General features: G+C 36.3%; 2 protein-coding genes across 6 annotated transcripts; one reads left to right on the top strand and one right to left on the bottom strand.

Moving 5' to 3' along the window:
* Positions 1-1,148: 1,148 nt before the first annotated feature.
* LOC124297162 (ubiquitin-conjugating enzyme E2Q-like protein 1) lies at positions 1,149-8,537 on the top strand. 3 transcript variants are annotated; one of them, XM_046747874.1, is made up of 3 exons: positions 1,149-1,338; positions 4,812-5,496; positions 7,451-8,537. In XM_046747874.1, exons 2-3 carry the CDS (start codon positions 4,834-4,836, stop codon positions 7,577-7,579), a joined length of 792 nt encoding a protein of 263 aa, XP_046603830.1. In that variant the 5' UTR covers positions 1,149-1,338; positions 4,812-4,833; the 3' UTR covers positions 7,580-8,537. The 3 variants fall into 3 exon arrangements, with proteins under 3 accessions (XP_046603830.1, XP_046603831.1, XP_046603832.1); XM_046747875.1 differs by lacking the exon at positions 1,149-1,338 and adding an exon at positions 1,636-1,767; XM_046747876.1 differs by lacking the exon at positions 1,149-1,338 and adding an exon at positions 2,069-2,252.
* LOC124297161 (large neutral amino acids transporter small subunit 1) lies at positions 7,701-24,011 on the bottom strand. 3 transcript variants are annotated; one of them, XM_046747873.1, is made up of 9 exons: positions 23,497-24,011; positions 21,797-22,750; positions 17,332-17,550; positions 15,538-15,808; positions 14,921-15,044; positions 14,608-14,808; positions 11,552-11,701; positions 10,033-10,210; positions 7,701-9,936 (listed from the first exon to the last, which is right to left on the bottom strand). In XM_046747873.1, the coding sequence occupies exons 2-9, from the start codon at positions 22,050-22,052 to the stop codon at positions 9,875-9,877; spliced, it is 1,461 nt and encodes a 486-aa protein (XP_046603829.1). In that variant the 5' UTR covers positions 22,053-22,750; positions 23,497-24,011; the 3' UTR covers positions 7,701-9,874. The 3 variants fall into 3 exon arrangements, with proteins under 3 accessions (XP_046603829.1, XP_046603828.1, XP_046603827.1); XM_046747872.1 differs by having other exon boundaries at positions 21,797-22,394; positions 22,488-24,011; XM_046747871.1 differs by having other exon boundaries at positions 21,797-24,011.
* Positions 24,012-25,145: the final 1,134 nt, after the last annotated feature.

Here is a 25,145-nt window from a genome sequence, read left to right on the forward strand (position 1 = left end):
TCAAAAATCTTGTCATGTTGTCGCAGCTGTTGATCCAATGATGTTCTAGATGATTGTTTTTAGTTTCTGAGAGTCCAATTAGTTGGAAAAGAGTCCTGCAAATTAATTCTGTCGAAAAAATGTTTGCATCACATTTTGAAAAACGTTAAAATGGAGTTACGTAGACGCTATATTAGCATATTTTTTCGAGAAATTGCGGTTGTGCGTAGTCTAAAATTGCTAAAAGCAATGGATCACACATCACAGCCTACATAAAACTGAAAAATTCGTACAGTCTGTTGTCCTCGCAGCTGTTGACCCCACGAAGTTTTAGCTCGAGTTATTTTTTACGAGTTCCTAAGCATCCAATTAGTTAGGGTCATAGAAATCGATTCTGAGACAAAAAAAAAAACGAAGGCTTATGCCTTTGGATGTTTATAGCCAAATTTAAGCTGATTGTGAAAAATGCTAAAAACGATTGATTCTGACTGTAACGATGTTAATTTTGAGAGGTAAAACGATTGCACGTAGTCCCAAGTCGCCGCGATTAGCCGATCCGAGAATACAGCTCAAAAACGGTACATTTCTGTCCTATTTTTCCAGCTGCTAGTCCAACGATGCTCAGATTGTTTCTTTTGAGTTTCTGAGGGGCCAGTTATCGAAAAGAAGAAATAAATTATCTACAATCCTACGAATCGACTCTGAGCCGCAAAGTTATTTTGTATATAATATAAAGATCACCAGAAAATCTATTCCTCCTTCAACATTCTCATTCATAACATATCTTCACTTCCTTACATGAAAATTGGTGAAAAAAGTATCATATAATATTATGCCTCACCATAATTATATCGTAGTTACTGCAACTGGGGATCATTCAACAGTACTCAAGTATTTATTGCTATTATCATATTATACCGCATCACTAGCTAAGTTAACATAATTTTCTAAAGTCTTTTCACATGGCGCATCAATATATCGCGTCCAAGCACATTCCCATGATCGTCAATCGTCATCATATTATCGATGTCCAAATAATTGATCGAGGCATAAAACAATAAAACGGTGATCTTTGACACGGGAAGAAGAACCATTTAATATCAACAATGGAACCGGATCGATACTACAGCCCTCCTCTCACTCCTCCGCCATTCGCCGCAGTCTCAATTCTGCCTCCTGGCTTGAATCTCCACGTTCTGTTCACTCTCCTACCATGCACTCTGAGCCTCGACTTTCATCGTTCTAAGTTCATCCTGTTTTCAATGAGGGTGGAGACTGCGCCCCTTTGCGGGGCTGTCCGGATCGACGTTATTGCTTAAATAGTCCGATGGGGTGCTTTGATCGGAGAGGTTGAAGTGGGTGAGTGTCGTTCTCGATTCACTGTATCGCGCGTGTTTAATAAATACGTATTACACGTACATTTTTATGAGTGTACAGGGTTCGTGAATTCATTCGGAAAAGTTATTCTTCGCGTTTGTATTCAACGTATGACAATACTCGTATCGTGTGGTCCACACCAGTATTGCAATATTTTAACGAAATTGTTTTCTTTGTGCATCACACCTCATCCCGACTCTCCCATTCGGCGGACATATATTTTTCTAAACTCTAACTGATCGGCGCGATGCTCCCCGTTCGGAACTTGTGACGGTTCTTGAGAGTCAAGACAAATAATGTAAACATATTCCGCACATAAATTAATTGCTGTGAGCTACTTCCATACGTGTTTGAAATGAAGAATACGAGTGGATGCAGTCTAAATTTAACTCGAGTTGGTTACATATATAGGTATATAGATACGTAGATGCAGTTTTAGATGTCTAATTTCGGGTGGATGAGAATCAACACTCTGCTTCCCATTCTTCTCTTTCTTTGTTTTCAGTCTTTTGAACTTTTAATAAAGGCAAATCATAACTCGAGATTCTCGTCGAACTTCTACCGTTTCAGTCTGAAAGACTTTCTCCTTTCTGGTAAAGCCCCTTAAGTTGTGTATACATACATACATCTGCGCTCTATAGGGACATACATGCATACATATGTGCATTTCAGGTTAGCTGCACCTAACGATATATGTGCGGTGGAGTAGTCAGTTATCTCTTGTGGATGAGTCTTATGCGATAGCTTCATGCTTACTGCTATTCTAACATATTGTGATAATAAATCAACGACAAGTTTATCTAGTGTAATTGATCAACAAAGTGAATATGCAATTTTTCCGAGGTGTCCACGGATTAATTCTATCTCGAGAATATTAAATCCACTCGAAGTATAGTGTAATTATCACCCAGATGTGACGTAAAGTTTATAAGACGATTTCCTCAAAAATAATTAAATAATTAAGTGGCACAAAATCACCTTCAACTGACATTCGAGTCAAGTGCTACTTGGGTATTTAATGACCTGTGAGGAAACCATTTTTATATAGCTTCATACCATTTGCAGTTACAGGCACAGTTTTTCAAAGTCACATGAGTATCATGTCATGTGATAGCGTTCAGAGCGTTTCGAATTCATTTCAATTCGTACAGTGTATTAGAGTTTTGAAATTGGATTAGCCACGAAATCGAAGAGAAGAATTCAGAAAGGCCGTACATGCCATTCAGAAAAAATTCTTTACACAACATTGGCTGTGACATATAATATATACTTTTTAAAGAATCCTTTGTTTGTGAAAAAATGGCACAGCCTTCGTTAATCCTCCTCTTCAACTATTCTAATATTATCGAAGAATAACTCAGTTTATAAATAACGATTAAGACGAATATATAACATTATTATACTACTATTAAGAGGATGCCATAGTCAGTCTTTACCAACTGAGTAAAATGACACTTATTTTGACTGTTATCAAAGTCTACACAGCACTAAGGTCAATGTAGCGTAGTTGCGTGATTCTGATCTGATGCCGAACAAAACTTTCCAAAAACTTTTTGGTTTCATGTAAAAGAATTCTATGAAATTTATTCCAGCAATGAGTTACAGGAATACCTTTCTTGGCAATATTGTTGTGTAAAACAACTTTTTTTTTATATTCATGCGGAATTTTCACATCAGTGATGCATAGGCTTGGATAATACGTTGACTGAAGAATATACAGTCAACGAATAAAAGTCAAAATAAGTGAGATTTCACGCGGTCGGTAATGACGGACTATCACTATCCTATCCTCTTAAGATGTAAACTTCAGGATTGTTTAAAAAGGACTTTTTTCGCGTCATTCTTGCAGCGTTACTATATTAGTACCAACCCATGAAGCGTACGTACGAACCCCAAATTTTGACGTGTCATGCCAGCGCGAATGACTGAATAATGACGCCATAATAATGGTGCGCGTTAGCTATTATGAATTTACAGATACTTTTAGTCATTTTTATCAACAAATTATATACCTAAAACACTGTTTCCACGGTGTGAATTGATTTTAACCCTTTTGCCTGCAACATCGTGTGAGAGACGTGGAATGGTTCGTCGTGTGATCGAACTGGCTGTTGATTACAGCACGCGCCATCCGAACTTAAATCGTAGGGTAAGGGGTTAAGGATGAACGGGCGGTACCGTCCGAGGCCAAAGTTAAAGAAAGAAAAAAACCATTGAAAAATCTCCAACATTGTTATTTGGGCCAATGATGTGGAATACGAGCAAAATAACATTCTTTTAACTATGTTCTATGAATGAATCTGAGCAAATTTGAATAATACAAGCTAAGATATCAGCAGTTTGAGAAAAGCTTTGATGATTGGAACTTTCGATATGATAAAACTCTGGTGTTTCTGATCCGATTATGATGTTGTTGGACGTTGTTTGTTCACTACGAAGATCTCGAGAGATCGCCCGAAAGAATTTTTATTAATTATAGTATCTCCAAAGTGGATAAAAAGTAGATTGTGCACTTGGGAGGCAAAGTAGGTCTTTTTACGCCGATCGTAAGTTTGCCATATGAGTGGTATGCGAGCGTGTGCACAAACCGGAGAAAGATATTGAAAATATGCGAAGAGGAAAAGACTTTTTCTCCATGGTGCACACGATACTTTATGTAACGAAATTTTTTTCCATGCATACAATAATTCGAATACATGGGTACAACGATATTACGAATCCATACTTTTATTTTTTAAATGCCACGCTTTTCAAATACATTGTCGCATGGCAAATTTTATGAACGGTATCTGCAGAAAAACTTACGAACTTTTTAATTTTAACACGGTTTTTCAACAAAGTGTGGCATACAAGTTTTTTTTGTAGTGGACAAAAAAGATTACTTTACATAGAGACCGCATTTTTGTAAGTACGATAAAACAGATTTTCGTCAACAATTAGATTTATACATTGTTATAACTTGTATATTATAATGTAAAATATCGTAATGGTTTTTGAAACAATTTTTCAAGATCCGACGATCCAGTATAATGAGCCCGAAATATGAGATTCGATTGAAAAACGCCGAAGTAATAATTTTGAAAGTTCCAATTATATTAAGTTTTCTTAAATTGTTGATATTTTAAGTTGTGATATTCGAATTTGCTTGGAACCATTCCTATTGCAAAATAAACATGCTATTTACTTGTGTTCGTCATTATTTGCACCAACGCTGTTGGGGCTTTTTTAAACGGTTTCTTCTCCTATCGCAACTTTTTTTTTTTAACACAGACACTGCGTCCTAATAATTTTTTTTTGATTTCAAGTAACGCGAAGTCGCCTAAAATGTTGTTCCACGTATTCTGAAGATTTTAAAATTCGTGAAGTGTATACGGGAGTCCTGATATCCGAGCAAGTGACCCTCTAGAAATTGAAACAATTGTTGCGAATACCTGACTGAATGGTTTTTATTCCAGACTTTAAATCGTCAGAACAACGATGACGACGAGATCGAAGGACAAGGTTGTCGCAGCATTCAGGAAGTTGTTCCGCACGTCAGAGAAGATCAGTGAACAGGACGGGGCGAGTGGCGGTCCGACAAACTCCCCGTCGCGTCATTTGCTGAGTCGCCATCATCGGCCGGACGTTGTTACGCCGTCGAATTCGGGACCGCAGGAGATGCCAGGTTGCAGCAGCCACTCGAGCAGCTATTTTTTCAAAGCGAAAAAGTCTGGGGCTAGCTGCTCGCAGACAGCAGTTACCGCCGTTCCGGAACGTGGCGTGCGGTTGCGACGTCTGATGAAAGAGCTCAGCGAGGTTCAGAGGCTTCAGCATCGACGGGATGCCGCCTTCAGCGCTGAGCTGGTGAACGACAACCTCTTCGAGTGGCACGTTAGGCTGCACAAAGTCGATCCCGAGAGTGAATTGGCCGCAGATATGCGTGAGCTTGAAGTGCCCTACATATTGCTCCACGTTATATTTCCCGAAAACTTTCCGTTCGCTCCACCCTTCATGAGGGTCATTTCACCCCGTATCGACAAGGGATTTGTCATGGAAGGAGGCGCCATTTGTATGGAACTTCTCACTCCCCGAGGGTGGGCCAGCGCCTACACCATAGAGGCTGTAATCACCCAGTTTGCCGCTAGTATCGTTAAGGGTCAGGTGAGAATATTTAAATCGTGCTATTCTTCTTTTTCGTTTTCTTCTACCTTTTGACTATGTGGAGAGAAATACTAAAATCATGTTTATATCCCTGGCACAGTACTAAAAATGTCAATTTCTGACAATATCTCAGTATTTCTAAAAAAAAGTCTATGACAATTTTTATCAATCTCTAGAAATTTCGTAAAAATATGGAAAAACCTCGAAAATTTTCAGAAAAATCTTAAAGTTTCATAATTCTATTTTAAAGAAGAAATATTCTTTTATATGTTTGTCCGGATATTCCCAGCTGTATTTCAGAAATATTAATTACAGGCTGTTTCCCAAAATTGTCCAATTTTTTTCAGATATCCATCCTTGTTTTTATAAGGCAGTTCCCTTCGCAAATATGTAGAAACATTGGAACACAAATTTTTTCAGATGCGAGATACAAAATGGTCTTCTAACAAAATATGATTTTTCTTCAGAAATTGGTGCGAGTTTCACTGCTAGCTCAACTTGGTGAGAAATAGTCAAACACTCAAAAATTCGGGGTTGTTCAGATTTCCAATGGAAATGATATCTCAGTGGAACATGAATATTTTTTTCCACAAAATCTCAAAAATTTCTGAAAGTTTGTCAGATGTCATTTGAATAATTTAAACCTCCAGAAATAATATAGAAGTTTCCTCAGTACATATTGTCTGAAAACATGCAGGTAAATTACTGATAAATTTCTAAAGACAAATCATAATTTGTAATTTTCTGAGAATCTTTTTCATCAGTGATTCATGTTCGTTGCCCCAGCGATGCGAGATTCTTAAATTCAGAATCTGGTAGCATCAATGATAAAACTGGTTTTTTTTATCCCATATTGTAATCTACATCGACTCAATATCACTAAATAAGGATCCAATACTTTGCATGACGTTTCTGTCTCTTGATATGCCCATCAATTTATTTACGCACCCAATGCAGCGCCATATTAGCTTAACATCGACAACCACACTCAGGATCTCGATAAGTGATGATTTGCAAAAGTTTTGAAAATCAGACAGTTGCGGTGCTTTAGATTGATTGAATAACTTTTCAAGTCTTTGGGAAAAGACTTTTTTCCACGCTTATTACGTCCGTTATGGATTATCGGTTTTGTTCGGATTAATTCTCGCTTAAACCTCGTTTACACGCGAAGGTTTGATCTTAATTTGACGAGGATCTTGGCGAGATACTGATTGATTATTGATATTACATGAAATGTAATTTAATGAGAAATGTTAGATTGCTTGTTGTGTATAGTTGTAATTGAATAAAGATTAGGAGCGTGTCTGATGAGAAATTTCGTGGAAGAGTGTTGGTTGAAGTGTGAGTGGATTGTCGAAAGGAGAGAGATTGAAATGAGGCCTGAGAGAAATACGGGGTTGCAGATAGCTGAATAAGTACGTTCCTACTATTTGCGCGCCCAAGAAGACGTGAGAGATAGAAGATCAAGAGAAGTATTAGGTTACATGCTCAAGAGATGAAAGTAGCATTCCGGGTCACTGCCGGACGTAAAATGTTCATCATAAAAAAAATACTAGAAACAGTAGAAATATACAACTAGACTATGCAACGTAAGTCTCACTTTGTACATTCATAACTGTCATATTTTCAGAGATATCAAAAGTCACTCGCGATTAAATACCCTGTAAAAAGAGCAATAAATTGTATATCTTTGACAATGCTGAAACGGTTGGAGTGAAATAGAAATTAAGTTTCTCTTACACACAATTATTCGACCTTCTTGAAGCCCTTGATTATTCAAATATTGTTTTTCCAGCACCTCGAAGGATTTTCAAGACGACGTACTAATTCGCAATTAATTAATAATTGTGCATTCAAATGACGACAATGTAATTTTTTAATCAATAATAATTGTGTGTACGATCCATGATTACATTAAGCAATAATTCAACTTCCTCGATGTTAAATGTTGCAGGGGCGCATCGCGAGGAAGACGAAAAGCCATAAAGAATTCAACCGAAGATCGGCCGAGGAGTCTTTCAGAAGTCTTGTTAAAACACATGAAAAATATGGTTGGGTTACACCTCCGTTAGCCGAGGGCTAAATCCCTCGTCTTATACTGCTCAATTTGAAGTTGTCATAACGTTTCTAATCCGTACAAATACATCGTGATCGCGAAATATTTTTGTTACGTTCCATATCTCATACGTTTTTTTACTCAATTATTACAACATGCTTATGTGAAGTGAATTCATAATTATAATGAATACGCAAATTGCAGTATGTATTATAATTCATAGATTATGCAATACAGTGGATCAAAGAAGAGACGGCAAAAACTTTATCCATTTTACTAGTTACACATCATTGTGATTTCCGTTTTGGTTCTTCGCTAGATTATTTTCGATGTACTAAAAAATCATATCTACAGTAAGGTACATGTTTTACAAGATTGTAGACTGTTCTCCGTTACTAATCCGATTCCGTACTACGTCTCAAGAGGAAACTGTTCCCGTTCCTATGATAATTATTGGGATCCTTAATATGGGCACGGTTAGGGAAATATGGCGTCGGAAGTGTCAATCAGCTGATCGTTTTAGGTAAATTTAATAATAATACGGCGCATAAGACATCGTGCGAACTCTCCAATTCTCATTTTGTGATATGCAGTTAGTGTAGGGTAAAGTTCGGGATAAAAAATCATTTTTATAATTAAATACGACGGCCATGAAGGTGAACGCCATATTTACTGTCACACGATCGTGTCTCTTGGATTTAGGGATCCCGAGCGCAGTTACACAAATTTCGGAATATAGTACTTCGGAAACATATTTAAGTATAAATTACATTCACACGAATATGTAATATTGATAATTGGAAAGTGGCAACAATTGTTTTCGAACGATTGCACGCTTTCCTTGTTTTTATATGTATTTAACCGTTACATAAATTGTTAAAGAAAATGTTTAGGCACCTCTGTTTATATAAATCTCTCTAGTCATGTAATATTTCTCTAAATATCACTGTTCTATATGTGCCAAATAAATATTATTATACCCGTCTCGAAACGAACAGAGTAAATACGTGACCGAATGAAAACCGGAAAGTTGAATCGTTGTTCATTCATTCACGATTCTGCTCTGCATCATTATTATAATCATTATTTCAATCATTTGAACATCGTTCTTTTAAACCAATAAAAACTGATAGGTAATATATATTTTATTGCAAAATGTACGCAAACACCGTAAGAGTAAAAGGTGGTAGAGTTTACGTTGTTTATTCCTATAACGATTCCCGTTGCGTCTTCTATAAATTTATTTAAAACAATATTATATTTCTGTACAACATTTCGTTTTCATTCAGTAATTTAACAAGTTAATTTATACATGAATTTAGAATTTTGCATTTTCCCGTTGCTTGTGCGGGTTCCTATTTATATATAATACACATTTGTATAATAATATGTGCAAAAACCTTCGCACTAATTTCGACAGTTACTTAAATTATTAAAGCACTTTATGGGCCAAAAGGCGCCGTCTGATATCCCCGGTATACAGAGTTATTTCCTTCACCGTGCAATGGAATACAAAGAGTCAGTTCGTGGATGCTGATTAAACTTGTAGAAGTGTTTCCTTGGCCCAAAATATAGAGCTCCTGACGTATAGTTTCACCTAACGGGCCTTCGTTCGAGCAATTTACAATAGATCAGATCGTCGAAAATTCATAGTTACTTCACTGGTGTTCTAAAATAATCTATCCGTAAACACTTGAATATATGAGATTCTATAATTGAAAACGTCAACAGAGGCCAACGAAAATTAATATTTAAGGCACAATATACGACACGTGTCATTTAACCCTTTCAGTCATGCAATTCAGTTTTCAGATAATAACCAAATTCAGGATTTTGCTTGGAATATATAATGAAAAAGAAAAAGAAAGAATAACAGTGTGCCACAATAGTGGCTTCTGTAACTGAAAAGGTTAGCTGCTTATATACTCAATCATAGCTGGAGTGAAGAGAGACCTAGAAATTAGAGTAGAATTCATAATCCAAAAATCTGATACTCTCGTTGTCAGATAAAATATGGTATCCGCATCGACTTTTGTATAACAATTGTGATGATTGTCTAATCTGCCGTTTGAGTGACAGTTTCGAAGAAATATCTCTGTTACACACTGAGTGAAAATACTCATTGGTCAAGTTAATTCTAGCAGAAATACCATTTTTTCTTTAATAGGCACATATTAAATCTTGTAGCTCGCGATGCACTTTCGCGATTACCGATCGTTGATTCGGTATAGTTGATGGTATTTCAGTTAGGTGAACAGGTACAAATACTCCTTGAACCCGGAATTAAAATTCTCGATAAATATTACCTTAGTTCTCCTTTCGTCAGTCGGCTTTGCTCTCATGGACGCACATGAACATCTTCGCACAAGTCATGTTCAGTTCATCTGCAACAATTTTATCCGAATTTTCACTGTAGTTACGAGAAAAATTATTTATTTTTGCGTAAAAATAGGTGGAAAAAAAAAAAAAACAAAGCTTACGAGACGCCGCGACGAGCCATCTTGGTTTTCTTTTCCACTGTATGAAAATCAGGTACACCGGAATACCCGATAGTATCAGTACAGTTCCCACACCAACCTCCCACGGCGATTCATAGCATGGCAGCACAACGAGAAACACACAGATCATGAAGAATACAATCGGCAAGGCAATGTAAACCTGTGACGTGGAAATCGAAAAATTGCTTAACGTATATGTTGCAGAATTCAAGTTGACTATAAATACTGAATAATATTGAAATCAATGGTATTTTATTTTTACAACTGTGTCCACTTTGATTCTTATTCAATTTTCACTTATAATCCAAAAATGCCGAGTACTTTAGAATCTTCGAGAATTTTGTTTAAAAGATCATACAGTGAAACTTCTCTTAACGGATACCTCCCAATAACGGATTCCTCTTGACAACGGACAGTCTAAAAATTTCCAGCAACACAATTTACACGTTAACGTTGTTATGAATAACAGACACTCTTCAATAATGGACAATATTTTCAGTCTCAAAGGTGTACGCTATTGGGAAGTTTCACTGTATGTACAGCTACATTCACACCGGGGTATTTTGTTTAGAAGCAAGACTTTTTTACTTCCATGTAACAATGTTGTCGTATAAAATAAAAAATAATATTCTCGCAAAAGAATCTCTTAAATCGGACTTTTATAAGTCGTTCTCGGGATTCGCATGTTTTCCATTTAAATAACATCACTCAGCCACGTTTGATGATACGAACTCGATTCTGGAAACACTTTGTAAATAATTGAATTCTTCAAAAAAATGTATTGCTTGAATTTATATTGTAAAGTCAATAGTTTAGTCACTACATACGTTTGAAGATGAAATTTGATATATGATTGACAAGTATGACCGGATATATTATTTCAGAGCAATCTTTAAAATTATTCATATAGTTTCGGATCGAAAATATTTTTAAATATATTACAGTATTTCAGAAGTTTTGTAATTTCGAACTGTGAACTATGATAAGTTTTTCAGTGATGGCGAAGGTGTGCAAAGTCCTGAAATAGCAGTTGGCCTATTTCAAGTCAAAGTTGGTCAATCATGCAATATATTAATAAAATGTGGGCAATTAGAGACGAAATGCCACTGATTAGAGCATGTATTGCGTCGCTTGCATGTGCTTAGACAGTTACGGAATTGTAGTTGGATCGTGTACCGAAATTTCGTGAAATTAAATGTTCTTTCCACACTAAACTAACCACGGTGGTTGAGTGTAATGAGTTTTGATGCCAAGTCAGCGATTGAAATGTGATACAGCGAAACTTCCCAACAGCGAACACTTTCGGAACTGAAAATATTGTCCGTTATTGAAGAGTGTTCGTTATTCAGAACAACATTAACGTGTCAATTGTGCTGCTGGAGATTTTTAGACTGCCTTGTAAAGAGGAATCTGTTATTGGGAAGTGTCCGTTAAGAAAAGTTTTACTGTAGATGGTTTTTTGAGTTATTTACGTGTTACGTTGGTAAGTCTGAAGATTCACCTTTATCGGACGATGGAGATCGGGGCACTTGTGTCTCAGCCAAAGAAGACCAGACACTGACAATGTAGTAAATACAGCTTCCACAAAACTGACGTAGGTGATCAGTGAACTAACGTTCTCGATAACCAGGAGAACCAATGTTATGATGCACTATAAATCCGAAAAACATGTGCAAAAATACGAGATAAGAAAACACGGTCATTATTCAAAATTATTTATAACAGTAATTTTCTTACAATTAGGTTGATCAGTATGTTGTAAATAACGTATATGCAATGATGAGCTGTCCGCAGGTAAGAAAATGACACGGATTAAAATACTTTACAACTCGGTTTACGTAGGTTGGGAGCTGATGGTTCAGAATTCGTCATATTTAGGACGTTATTAAATTATAAATGTGGTTTATGTTACATATTTTATTGCAGATTGGCTCGATTTCATAAAATGAGAGCCCGAGAACTTTCACGTTGTTTTATGAGCCGTAATACCTGAGAAGTTCACCTAAATCGGTCAGCTGATTGCTCGATACGACGCCATATTGCTCAAACCTAACCCAAGTAATATTTACGAAAACAATAAAATAGTGACAAATCGCATGTGCGCCAAAATAGTGACAAGGCTAAAAGATTCAAGCGATAAGACGCAGTGTTTGAAAAATTCTGCAAAATTGTTTCTTTTGATCTTGTGAAATTTTTACCCTGCATAACACGAGAATGTTTACGTACGTGTGGACACGTGCTTGTGTAGTAGATTCTTGCGCAGTGGTTAGTTATCTCTAAACCTCATACGTGATTTAATCTCACGTTACAATGAGCGTGTAATATCTGCATAGACTGCTGAGTATTAAAGTTGTCATTGCTCTAACGCAAGAACCGTTCTTGCAGTTTAAGGCGGAGGTCATGTCCTTTCAAGTGGTTCATTATTCAATAAACTTGATCTACTGGACCCCGTCATGTCAAGATCCATACTATTAACTTGATGCTTTCATAGAATTCTTACGGTATCGACGTTCAACATATGCAATACAATATGTGCAGTTTTGTATGTATTAAATCGTCGCCTACATCTTATTTGGTTCCATAGAAGGGTTAAACAATTATCGGTTTGCGTGTACATGACTGCATGATTTCTGGTGATTCCAGGTGCTTCGAAAGATTTCGTGAGTGGTGTACAGTTAGATTCCAAGGGTAATCAACCCCTGGGATTAAACCTTCTCATGCGCCAATCGCTGTTACATAATTGCCACTATGCACCGACGATATTTACGCGAAACTAATAATTTTCATTGATTATCTATCATTTTCTTTCTCTGATGTTGGAATTGGTTGACAATGTTGCCGCCAATAATTGCTAAATAGTTTTTAAGAAAAGGTTTTAATCGACCGGCAGAAATACCGAAATGTCTATGTGATCCAAAGAATCACGTAAAAATACGAAAAATCAATTTCACTAACAGAACTATCGCAACCACCCATATTTAACGCAACCGACGATTGTACCAATAATAAAATATAAACGATTTCACTAATTAGGATGAAAATTCGAACGCGACAGTGATGAAACTAAGTAGAATAATAGACAAATAGATGACAATCATTATAAGATCTGGTGGAACTTTGTTTAATTGACACGTGAGCAAAGTAAATAAAAAACAACACTTGTGTTCAACATTATTATTATGATTATTAATAACAATAACCACCTAGCACGCCATACTCTTTTGGGTATGTCTTCATAAGAGTGAAGGATGAGTTGGTACCCGTTATTGTGCGTACGCAGTCGTCTTAAGATACAGTCGTACATATGCGCATATTTCCGTAGATAACCAAACACAAGAAGTTTCAGATTTCATGCAATGATGGATTATTTCAAATAATTATAATTGAATCGAATGAAGATGTGAATTATATTTGAAAATTTTTACCAGCCGAATAAAGACAACAATTATTTTCAAATATTATGATGAAACTGCACTTGGCCATTAATTAGAAGTGTAATTTACATTTGATTTCGCTCCAATCACAAAATAAAAAACTTTTTTTTTTTTTTTTAATTAAAAAATAAAGGTGTGATTGGTATTTTGTTTCATCGGGATTACAAAATACAAATCGTATTTTCAATATATTTGGCCCACATTTTATTTGTAACTGGAATGTATAATCAACTAAAAATTCTAATTAGTGATGCAATTTCCCGAAATTTTTTTACATTATACGCTATGCTACTTTCTTTAGGGGAGTTCATTATCAACTCTTCCGCTCGTATATTTGTTTTCGTTGGTGAATATAGTGCAGTTCAGGTAAACACGATTACACCTAGTACTAAATTCTGCTTTCTATTTCAAGAACCATTGACGATAATTCGAAAAATCTTTTTGCATCTTGAAGTAGAAGCAAGGAGCTGTAACTTTTTTCTAATTGTAAACGTTAACCGTCTCATTTTGACATACTGGCCCTGAAAACTTTGATTAATAAAAATTAACTCGTAGTCAATATTTAACCTGATTTAAATAATTTTACCTAATTTAAAGAAACTTCCGACAAATATCATGACGATTGTCACCTATTTGTCAATTCTTCTACTTAGTGCCTTTATTTATGCATGCGAAATTTGATCCTAAGTAAAATCCTTCGCATTTCGGTATCACGTGGTTCTGTTTGTAAATTGATTTTTGGCAATCTCATACGTAATATCGTTAAATTAAACAAAAATTTAGCCTGGTGATACCGACGGCAGTTTAAAAAAATTTCTTTCCAGCCGACTGTCGTCACAACATCGAAAGTATGAGCGTGGCTAGAGCAACATGGCGCCGCACTGGGTGATCAGCTGATCGGTTGATCCCCAGTTTTAACTAAATTAAACGAATAAAAAAGAAGAGAAAAGTCGGGTAAGCTGCCAACATTTGTTTCGGTACATTTAGTTGATAAAGAGTGAAGTAAACGTTAAAAAACCACTTCAATAATCAAATATGGCCTGCTTAGCATATGAAAATTTCTAACACCAGGTGGGGTGTTTCGATATTTTTCAGTTTTGATGCGCATATTAACCATACTTACAAGAAAGATGAGAGACGGCATGGGTGTCAAATTGTTGACGTTGATGAGGGCAATGGCAGTTGGAAGATGGCCGTTTCGTGCGCCGACAAAAAATAACCGAGAGGATGCAAAGATGGCGCCATTCAGGGCTCCAAACGTCGAACAAGCTACGAAGAATGGCATTATCCAAGACATCACACCCAACAATTTGTTCCCAAATTTCTAAAACATGCGATAATAATTTGAGGGTCGATGACGAGGCTTGATTCATACCTAAAGATTGTAGACTATGCACTTATTGCGCATCAAAAGTTTGAGGAAAAACGAAACTCACCACCGCGACAGCATCCGATACTAGAATTTCGGATTGGGTCAGAACTGCGAAATAGGCTACGTTTGCCAGGACGTAAATTATTGTTATCAATGGCAACGATATGCATATCGCCTTAGGTAGATTCCTGGAAAAGAAAAAAACAATCATTCACCGTGATAAAACGGTCATATACTCTCATTAGAAATTATATATGGAAATGCCCCTCGAATCTTAACATAACTGAAGTTGTGGTCGGTTATCTGACCACAATATTTATAATAAAATAATTTTCAGAATTTTCTACGAACTTATTCAGTAGGTAAATCTCGATAGTTTCTTAGTTTTTTATTTAACTTGGTATTCTTTGAAAATGTTTGAAAAATTTTCAAAATTTCAGTTTCATCGGAAATATTCTTCTACAGATGTCTAAATTTCATGAGTTACATAAAATTTCCTGGAATTCTTCAGATATCATCAGATTGATTCGAATTTTTCATGCAGAAATAAAATAGAATTTTTCTCAGATACATCCGGAAACGTGTAGGTTATATTTCTGAGGAAATCCCTTTGAAAAAATGACGAGAAATTTGAGGACGTAATCGTGCAGTAAATTTCTAGAATCATTATGGGGCATTTACTTGTATGGATCTTTGAGCTCCTCTGTGACAAAGTTTAGGTAATTCCATCCAGAGTAGGAAAACAATCCTGCGTAAGCTGCTAACGCGATGTGCCCCGGATCAGTGTTGGTTCCAGCCATCGGTTGGCGAAAATTTTCAGTATTTCCCATACAAAGCCACACTAATCCAGCGACGATTATGATGAGCAGTGCGAAGATCTTCGTTCCGGTAAATATATCTTGAATCCGAGTTGCCCATTTCACGTTGTAGCAATTTATCGCTGTCAGTAAGCCTTGGCCGTGCATTTAGAAAAAATCTCATTTCAAAAACAGTTTCACATACCTACGTCAGTTTCGATTGTTTCTAAAGCATTATTTCTCACGAATATTGAAATCGATCTACAATTCAAAATGTTTGTGCAGCTGTGTGTGTGTGTGTCACATATTTTTTGTTCCACGATAATTCGAGAACGAATGAACCAATTTAGATCGGATGTGACCCGCCAATTTGCCTTCATTCGGCTTATTGTTAGAATTGTTTCAATTTCCAGTAAAATCAGTCCAGTCCTTCATCCATTCATGAAAATGAAGTGTTTTTGTCCCACGCTAACTCGAAAATGAATGAACCTATTTTGAGGGGACTTCGTTAATTAATTTGGTTTTACTCAACTTAGAACTGATTAAATTTTGAATAAGATTGGTTTATTCATTAGATATTTTCGAAAGAAGAAGAACCAAATGAAACATCAACTTATTCCATATGCTACAACTGGATCGTAAATCTTCAAAAGTAATCACTCGAATGATCAGAGTATTATTGCTGTGAGATTCAATTATCATAATCGATTACAAACAATTTATTTCGACCCGTTTAAAGGGCTGGCATTAAATCCTTTATTGAATAAATAACGGAATAATGACTGGCATTTGACATTCTTTATCGGCACAATAAGTATATATACATATATAAAAAGTAACGATGCAGCAGTTACAAATTGAAGTGGCTAATTCGGTGTACCAATCTTAAATTAGCGTTGATGAAAATTTCGTTGAATCAATTCAAGTCGGTCCAGCAATTGATTAGCGGATTTGCGGGGCAGTCAGATTTGGGGGTAGTGCAAAAATGTTTAAATAAATCAAGGGCACGTGTTTCGCGTCTGATTTTCTTCTGCATCGATCGTTCTTACAAAACAAGACTGAAGCTGGCAGCCAGAATCAGCAACCAAACGTTCTAATGTTCATTCGAATAAGGTAGCAAAGTCCGAAAACCAACATTTTTCAAAATACTTTGAACCCCCAAATACTTTTATAGAATTTTGAGGATAAAACCGAACTGCATTTTTCTATTTCCAAAAAGTTCAACACCATTGGCGGCGAACTCTGGCTGCTAGCTTCAGGTTCATCTTATAAATTGTGTTAATCTGTTTTACCGTCTAGTACTGATTAACCCTTCAAGTCACAGGGGGATGCTCAGCGTCCTACCTCAAAAATGTTCATACCCTAACCTTATCACAGTTTATTTACAACTTAAAATGATATTTGTTACTTCCTATAACCCCAATAGCCCCCGAGTAACAAGTTTCGACCAGAATCATCGAATTTAGATAGTTTTTTCCGATTTCACGTCCGCCATATTGGATCCGCCATCTTGGATTTAGAAATGATCAAATTCCGACTTCAGATTCGTGATCAGTGACCCCAGAATCGCCCGAGTATCAAAATTCATGCCAAAACATTGATTTGAAATATGGGTGACTGAAAGGGTTTAAAGCGTGGGTATTTTCTCGTCGATAGAAATGCTAACTTTTGAACTCACATGTTATGACGGCGGCCAGAAGTCGAACTGCCAGATATGGAGCTGGACAATCGGGCCACACGGGCTGCAAAATGTACTGCGCAAAAGTGAGTGCGGTTATTGCATTGCCTGTTGGAACCAGAATAAATAGGGCCACCCAAAGGTAGAGAAATGCAGGTAAAGGTCCGAAGGCGTCACTGATGTAGGCATAATCACCCCCGGATTTTGGGATCATGGTCCCTGAAACAACGTTATGACGTGTTAAGCGACATTCGAATGCTGGGAGTTCCACTGCCGTTAACGTGCTGAAGAATCAGGTTGAATTTTGTAACGTTATTGTAACGATGCCTCTTTGGATAAAGTCGTTATTTTGTAATTTTAGGATTACTTGAAATTTAGTATAAGCTGTTAATACAGCATGAACAAACTTAGATTTTGGAAATTCAACTTCTACAGGTATTCCAAAGGTGCAACGTAGTAATTTTTCTTTCAACGCTTCGATACATGAACGTTATTAACTTCAGCCTCCTGGTGATGAGACAAAACTTAAATAATTGTAATTGCTCTCACATTCTGAAACAATTAGTGTCAGCTAGTTTTTATTGCACTTTATACGCCACAGCTAATCCTCCGTCTTATTTGTCACCCGCAGATATAAAGTTTCGGCGTCTTTCATCGCGAATTATTTTCGCCCTAGCGAATAAAAAATCTCAGAAACATATCACGAATCCAGACAATTCCAAAGATTTAAAAAAATATTTTTGAAAATGTTTAAAGTATTCTGAGAATATCTGTGGGATTTTAAGTAATTGTGGAGAGTTTAAAAAAAAAAAAATTCAGCATTTCGAAAGTTCCATTTCTATTGGATATCATAAAAAGTTCGATTACTCTTCCCTCCGACTATTTTTGACCAAGTCTAATTCAAAGTAAAATCGGACGAATTTCTAAAGAAATAGTAGACTGTGCATCAAAGAGGCTAAGTAGGTCTTTTTACACTCATCGTCAGCGTTAGGTTTGCAATACGAGTCGTAGGCAAATATTGCAAATACGCGTGGCGAAAAGGACTTTGCCTCCATGGTACGTAAGATACTTTATGTAACAAAAGTATAGTTGACAAGTTTTTTTTTCATAAAGTAGCACTAGAATGTAACATTCCCCTTTTTTTACTCTGACGCTTTTCTTTTGTACTGTCGCAGAAATTATTACTTAGTCAAAAAAGATGCGTAAACCATATTTGCGTTAAATGTACTCATATTTTTCCAGGATTTCATTTTGTGTCAAAAATGTCAAAGAATTCGAGTTCTGGTTTATTTCCGCAAATCTGCAGAAATCAACTTTCTGCATTTAAAATAAGATATTTCTACAATAATGTTCCTAGAAATTATTTAAATTTGTCAGAGATCGTTCGAGGAAACCGAGAAACTGTTAGAAATTCACGTTCCGAGTGTATTTATTAAAGTTTCTGAAAATAATTTTTGCTAGGGTAACGTATACAACGTGATCGATTGAATGGTTTCAATTTTTAGGGTAAAAGAAAATTACACTTGGGATTCACTTTCCCGTGATAGTTGAAAAATTCGTTGAAATTTCATCAATTTCGAGTTTTCATTTCATTCTTTCCTCGGTCTTCAAATATTGCGCATTCAAAGTTTGAAAGACATTCCTCAAATTATCAACAGTTAGCACTAACATTCCACAAAGTTTAAACAAATTCTGATAAAGTCAGGGTTTCTCTTCGATATTAATAAAATTATCTCCGCGCTTGCTTGTTTTCATTTTCTTATCGTTCCCATTGCACGTAGACACGTAGCCGTAGCTAGTGTACCTAATTGTATCAATACTACATCTGCAATCAGACATCAACCATTTATAAGTCGATCTGTTAATAACGCAAACGAGTTATGTGGATTTTCACCGATCATAATTATAACTCTATTTGTAAAGCAGATAATTCCATGTCAAGCAAATCAAACATGCCAGGGAGTTCAGTGCTCTTTTGTCTTTATTTTCTCAGCAAAACGGTTGACCGAAATTTTCCATTTTTCCAAAGTTATTTGCTGCGACAATTCCATAAAAATTTTTTTTTCAACATTAATTCACAGCTTTTCAGATTATTGTTTTTTCACAATCGCGACTCTGAGGAGTGGAAGGGTAATTCTTTTTTCGGTTGGAACTTGTAGAATCACCTTCAGTTGAGTTGCTGTGTCTCGAAAACTATCAGATTTAAGACAGAATATTAAGAAGAAAAAACTTGGAGCTTTTGAACTAGCTTCTTAACGCAAAAAAAAAATAGTCAATCGCGTCTCTCACCTCATCTATACGAATTTTTCGTTGTAAAGAAAAAAATTGGATTTGCGCCGACCAGAACATATTTATCGATATATTTATTGTCTTTGCGATATTGCCATATGCCATGCCTTCATTTGGTAAAGTAATAATCATAGCTTGTTTTTCAATACGAATTTCTTGATATTTAGCCATTGTTACACGTGAAAACTTTTCGGAGCCGGGAAAATGCAAAAAAATTGAAACACGCAGTTGCTGGAAAAGTTCGTACGTTATATTCGCACACAACACTGTTGAGATTAGAACAAAAAAAGAAAAAATATCGACAGGTTCGTGTAGAACAATTGTTCACCTTTATACACTCAGTGTGAAGCTTACTAAGCTGTTTGTTTTATTTATCGTCTGGAGTTTTTGTTTACATCGTATCGAAGTCACGCAAAGTATTATATTTTGAATACGTTTCGACAATCGTACGTGCGAATGGTACGTGGTACAATTTGTTTGAATATTTCCTGTTACGAAAAGTTTCGACGTGTAAAATTGACTGAAAACAAATATAAAAACTTCGTATTGAAAAACGAAGCATTATTATTACTTTACGCAATCAAGGCATGTCATATCTAATTATCACGAAAAAATAAATGTATAGATAATAAATATGGTCTGGTCAGCGCAAATACCGCATTTTTTTACAGCGAAAAACTCGTATAGACGAGATGAGAGACGCGATTGACTATTTTTTATTTTGCGTTAAAAAGCAAGTACAAAAGTTTGAGGTTTTTTTTGTAACACTTTGTCTTAAATCTGATAGTTTTCGAGACACGACAACTCAGCTACCGATGATTCTCCAAGTTCCAGCCGAAAAAATTGCCCCTCCACTCCTCAGATTCCTGATCTAAAATTACGAGAATTTTTTTTTTAATTCTGAAAAAATTCGAGCTACTCCAGTGTCAATGTATGCAACTTTTTACCCTCTTGACAAATTACCTAATTTGATTTCTTTTTACACATAGTTTACGCAGAATTCAAATTCGAAATCGATATTGATGAGATTTGTTAGATTGTTTAACCTTCTGGAAGTAGCCCTGAGCACTAATACCCAAGGCTTTTTTCGAAGGGCGGGGATTATATGCTTTAATAATAGGCTTTAATAAATAGTTCGAAAACGGGTTTAACATTTTACATATTAGACGAATATATATAATAATTGTTTTCGGCATTGAACTAGACATGAAAAAATTAGGAAGAAAACTGAACGGTAAGCAAAGGGTGGTCATCGTTTTCCACTACACAAATAAGCGTCTCTATACTCTCTATATTATGTATAACGTTTATTGTACAAATGCAATGTAAAATCAAGACATTTTAATATGAATTTTTATAGTACTAATTAATTATTGTGACTGTTATAGACACGAATTTAATATTCTTGTTTTCATGTATGCGTACTGCAATATTTTTAAAAACAGAAAAATAAACATATAATACCAAAGATTACATATTTTTGAATTTATTGAACACACCAAGTATATTTTTTAACAATAGAATTTATTCATTGAATTATGTACTAACAGGTAATAAAAACTTGACAATGAAAGCTTTCCGTTTCACTAATTATATTCCTCAAAATGTTAATATGTGATGATTACCACGATAAATCGAACGACCAAAAATATAATCACTACGAATAAAAAAATTAATTCTTCAAAAACGTAGCGAAACCACCAATACAATCTTGTAGAAATACATTTTTAGATCAAGATATTTTAGGATCGAGTTTTATTACTTGAAATGCATAAATAACCGACGTTAAAAAAGAAAAAGATTTATATATATTTTTGTTAATTTTTCACATTTCTTTTTGTATTGCCTTGTACTGAGTTTTTGAAAATTGAAATATTCACTCCGAGACAATACCATCGTATTCTCCACATCGTGACAATTGCATTTCACTGTTTAAAAAATATGAATTCTAATGGTTTCTACATAAGAAAAATTATTTACGAGTATAACTATCCAGGGTTGCCTAGTTGAAAAAATTTTCTCACCGTCTAGCAGACGATTAATTATCGCGGCACGTTTTGACGATTTTAACTATTCCTATCGAAACGGGGAAATGTGTTATTAGATATCCTACGGCCCTTGACCACACGTAAAACAGTTTTTATGTTAGTAAAAAAGTGAAGGGAATACAACTCACCCAATTCTGCATAACATAATGCACCAATGAGGCATAAGAACCCAGACGATATCCATATCAGCAAAGCTTGACCAACGCTTCCGCTGTGTTCGAGAACCGATTTGGGTGAAACAAATATACCCGCGCCAACGATTACCCCGACGATTATGGCAACACCGTCGAGCAATCCGAGGTCCTTCTTTAACCTGATTCCGTCATCCGAACTCGGGGTTTTTCGTAGCGGTTGCTGTTCCGCGGGTCCAACTTTGTCCGGCATTTTAGCGATCGGCGAAAGTTTAACGGTTGAAAATTTGAAATTCAAACGTTCCGAAGCTCGCGGGTCTCGCGTTTCGTATTTTAGGTATTTGGTTCAATAAGCGCGGGTGATTTCGTCACATTTATAATGAATCTTCTACAAGCAGCCTTGTGTGTGTCAAAAACGTAGAGACGAACACCTGCCTCGTCTGCAGCGCGGCTTCGAGTAAACACGTGGTCGGTCTAGTCTTCCATCGCCACCGACTCCGTATGGCTGAAATTCGTTGCGCTGTGTCGTCAGCCGGACGGCTGTCGCTTCACCTCTGTGTGAATAGCTTCCCCGATCGCAGAAGCGTGTTCGCGGCTATATAGCGGAAGAAACACACTGTCGAGCGAATGCCTCCCTCCTCTCCTCATTTGCCGTCGCCTAACTAATACGCGTGTGCACGCGGCTTACCTCGCCATGAGCCGGCCAAATCTGTGTTCGTATACCCCGCCACTTGCACACTCTCTCTCACTGCGCCTGTGTTCGCCACTTCCCACCGTATTGCACCTTGCAAATCGAGAGTGAACGCGCGACGCCGCAACCTCGCTATACGTTTCAGCTCTTAAAACGGCGCGAAGAACCTGAGTCTGCACATGGGATAACTCTTTGCTGCTTGCAAGCTTTATCTAGTTGCCTGCCAACCCTTTTATGGAGAAACGTGACGTTGGACCTTCCTGTTTTACCGACAAATTCAGGAAATCGTACTTCGCACAGAGAGAAACTTCGCACTCTTTCCTATCTAAACCAACTATACCTCTGAAAAACTACGCGAAATTACAGGGCTTAAGATCGCGCTGTGTAAGCGTGACGAATGTTCGTAAAATCAATGGAAACACTATAAATACACTTGCTACTGGTTGTATTTTTGCATCAGTTTTTAAAACTTTTATCAACGACATTAGCGCGATCATAAACCCTATTAATTTCTCTTGACTTTTGAAACGATTTCATATCTGACCGGGAGAAGAAAATAACGGGATCATATCCAACTTCTTTTCTGCCCTTACTTATGAAATCATTTTTGTATTGTACGATCCCCGTCTATTGCAGATGCATTAGTTGAGCATATATGGTGTGAGCATTGCATGCAATAAATAATCATTTCAATCTTTATTATTTATAGAATTCGGAAAATATTCTGGATTATGGATTATACTATAATTGTCAAAAACCGAAAATGTCTCGGTCGGTAAGAATAGAACGATATAACATGCCCTGAAGTATAAGTTTCTTCTAAGCAACTTTCCGGGAGTTTAGAACGAATACGGAGTCAAACGAACTATCGCAGCAGTTACTTCCATGCAATACTAACACCAGAAAAAACCACAACTTGACCGGTAGAGGAGAGACTATTACATACTCTTTAAATCGAAATTTTTATTAACCGATTCTTAGAAAAATTGCAGTAGAGATGCCTTACACCTTATGTTGAAAAACTGGGATTACTAAATTATATCTTGTTTCCGATATTTTTGGAGTGGATAACCGGAGTTTGTAATAATTTTTCAAAGCCTGTAAGTGTGCTTTCAGAATCTGTGACAGAATTTAATTACAAGGTGGCGATAAATATTTGCCCACCAGGAAATAGGAATTAGGAGAAAGATATCGGGTTTCTAGCGTCAGTCATAATACGGTGTTACAGTCTTATACCGAGTAATCACTGCTATTTTTATATTATCCCGTAAAGGTCTCGAATAACGGCGGCACATGCTTGAATTAATGCATTACTCAATATCACTCGATGAGATATAAGCGAGGACTTAGCATGAAATTGATGGATTTATTCCCGCGTTGTTAAAATGCCTCCCTGTTTCATATTTGATCATAATCAGAGCATGCCACAGTCACGGTTGCAGCCGCACACGTATAATTCACAATTCGTTCGCAGCAGTTCAACTTCACCGTGGCGTCCGCGTGGCAGACTGAAGATGAGCATGGAACCCCGGCCGTGGAAAGATCCCTCGATCACTGGCGCGGACTTTACGGAGCGTTTTTGCGGCCAACGCGAGAGCGGGATCCAGAACTGCGGAAATTCGCTTCGACGCCTATGCCGTTCTACGTCCACTGCAGGCTTCCGCTGCTTCCCCTGATCGAACGAACACAAACTGCGCTTCTTCTTCCACGACTAAACAACAAGCCGTGTGTTTACCGCAACCTTTTTACGCAACTTTTTACGCTATTTAAAATCTCTCGCGACTCTGGACCGTTCTCATCGCCAATTACGATGGTTTCAACAAATATACGAAATTTTTTCATCTAATTTCTCAGAAATATGTCATACTTTCGGACATTCCTGAAAAAAAATTTCGTTGCATAATTTCTGCAGGAAAAGTTTGAATTATTCCGCCACAATATCTCAGGGATATTATGAATTTTTATGGAATTTCTGAAAAAACGCGCATTCTTTCAGAAGTTCACTTTCTATTGAAAATCACAAAAACTCCCGAGTTCTTGTCCATCTAATTACAGTACTTCATTTTGCATCAATAATCTGCGTGTTTTGTGATTGTACCGCGTTTGGAAAACTGCGCAAAAGTTAGAATTGATTAGGATACAGTTGAAGATAACTATTCTGAAACGCAGCTGAAAATATCTGGACACAGCTGTAAACGGATATTTTTTATGAAACTAAAGTTATGAAAACTTGAGATTTTTTAAAAATTATCAAGGTTGTGCCATAAATCTAACAAAATTAATTTTCTGCATAGAAATTAAGACACTTCCATGAAATTCCTGAAGATAAATAACGATTCATCAGATATTTTTCAGAAAAACTGAGAAACTATACCAACTTCACATTCTGAATGATTCGTAGAAACTTCGGAAATTTTTGTAAACAATTTTTACCATGTGCGTACATTGAGTATTTATCAAGTTGAGATATTCGTGAGATACAATGATTAATTGCTTAAATTATAAACAAAAGCTTATATGTTGATTTTCTTTTTTTCAAGTCGCTTCAAAATGGCGGGTAACTATCTGATTTACGGTGTTTGTTTGTTTGAAAACTATTTCTTAGAAATCCATTGAAACAGATTTTGCTGTTTCCATAGTCAATTCAATGTTGCT

Source organism: Neodiprion virginianus, chromosome 2 (genome assembly GCF_021901495.1).
Source record: "Neodiprion virginianus isolate iyNeoVirg1 chromosome 2, iyNeoVirg1.1, whole genome shotgun sequence".
In the NCBI taxonomy this organism is placed as follows: Eukaryota; Metazoa; Arthropoda; class Insecta; order Hymenoptera; family Diprionidae; genus Neodiprion; species Neodiprion virginianus.

Coding starts and splice junctions, on each gene's coding strand:
- LOC124297162 (XM_046747874.1), top strand. CDS start 4,834: ATGACGACGAGATCGAAGGACAAGGTTGTCGCAGCATTCAGGAAGTTG. Junction 5,497..7,450: donor CTAGTATCGTTAAGGGTCAG/GTGAGAATATTT, acceptor TAAATGTTGCAG/GGGCGCATCGCGAGGAAGAC.
- LOC124297161 (XM_046747873.1), bottom strand. CDS start 22,052: ATGCCGGACAAAGTTGGACCCGCGGAACAGCAACCGCTACGAAAAACC. Junction 17,551..21,796: donor ATTATGTTATGCAGAATTGG/GTGAGTTGTATT, acceptor ACGTTGTTTCAG/GGACCATGATCCCAAAATCC. Junction 9,937..10,032: donor ATGGCTCGTCGCGGCGTCTC/GTAAGCTTTGTT, acceptor AAATTGTTGCAG/ATGAACTGAACATGACTTGT.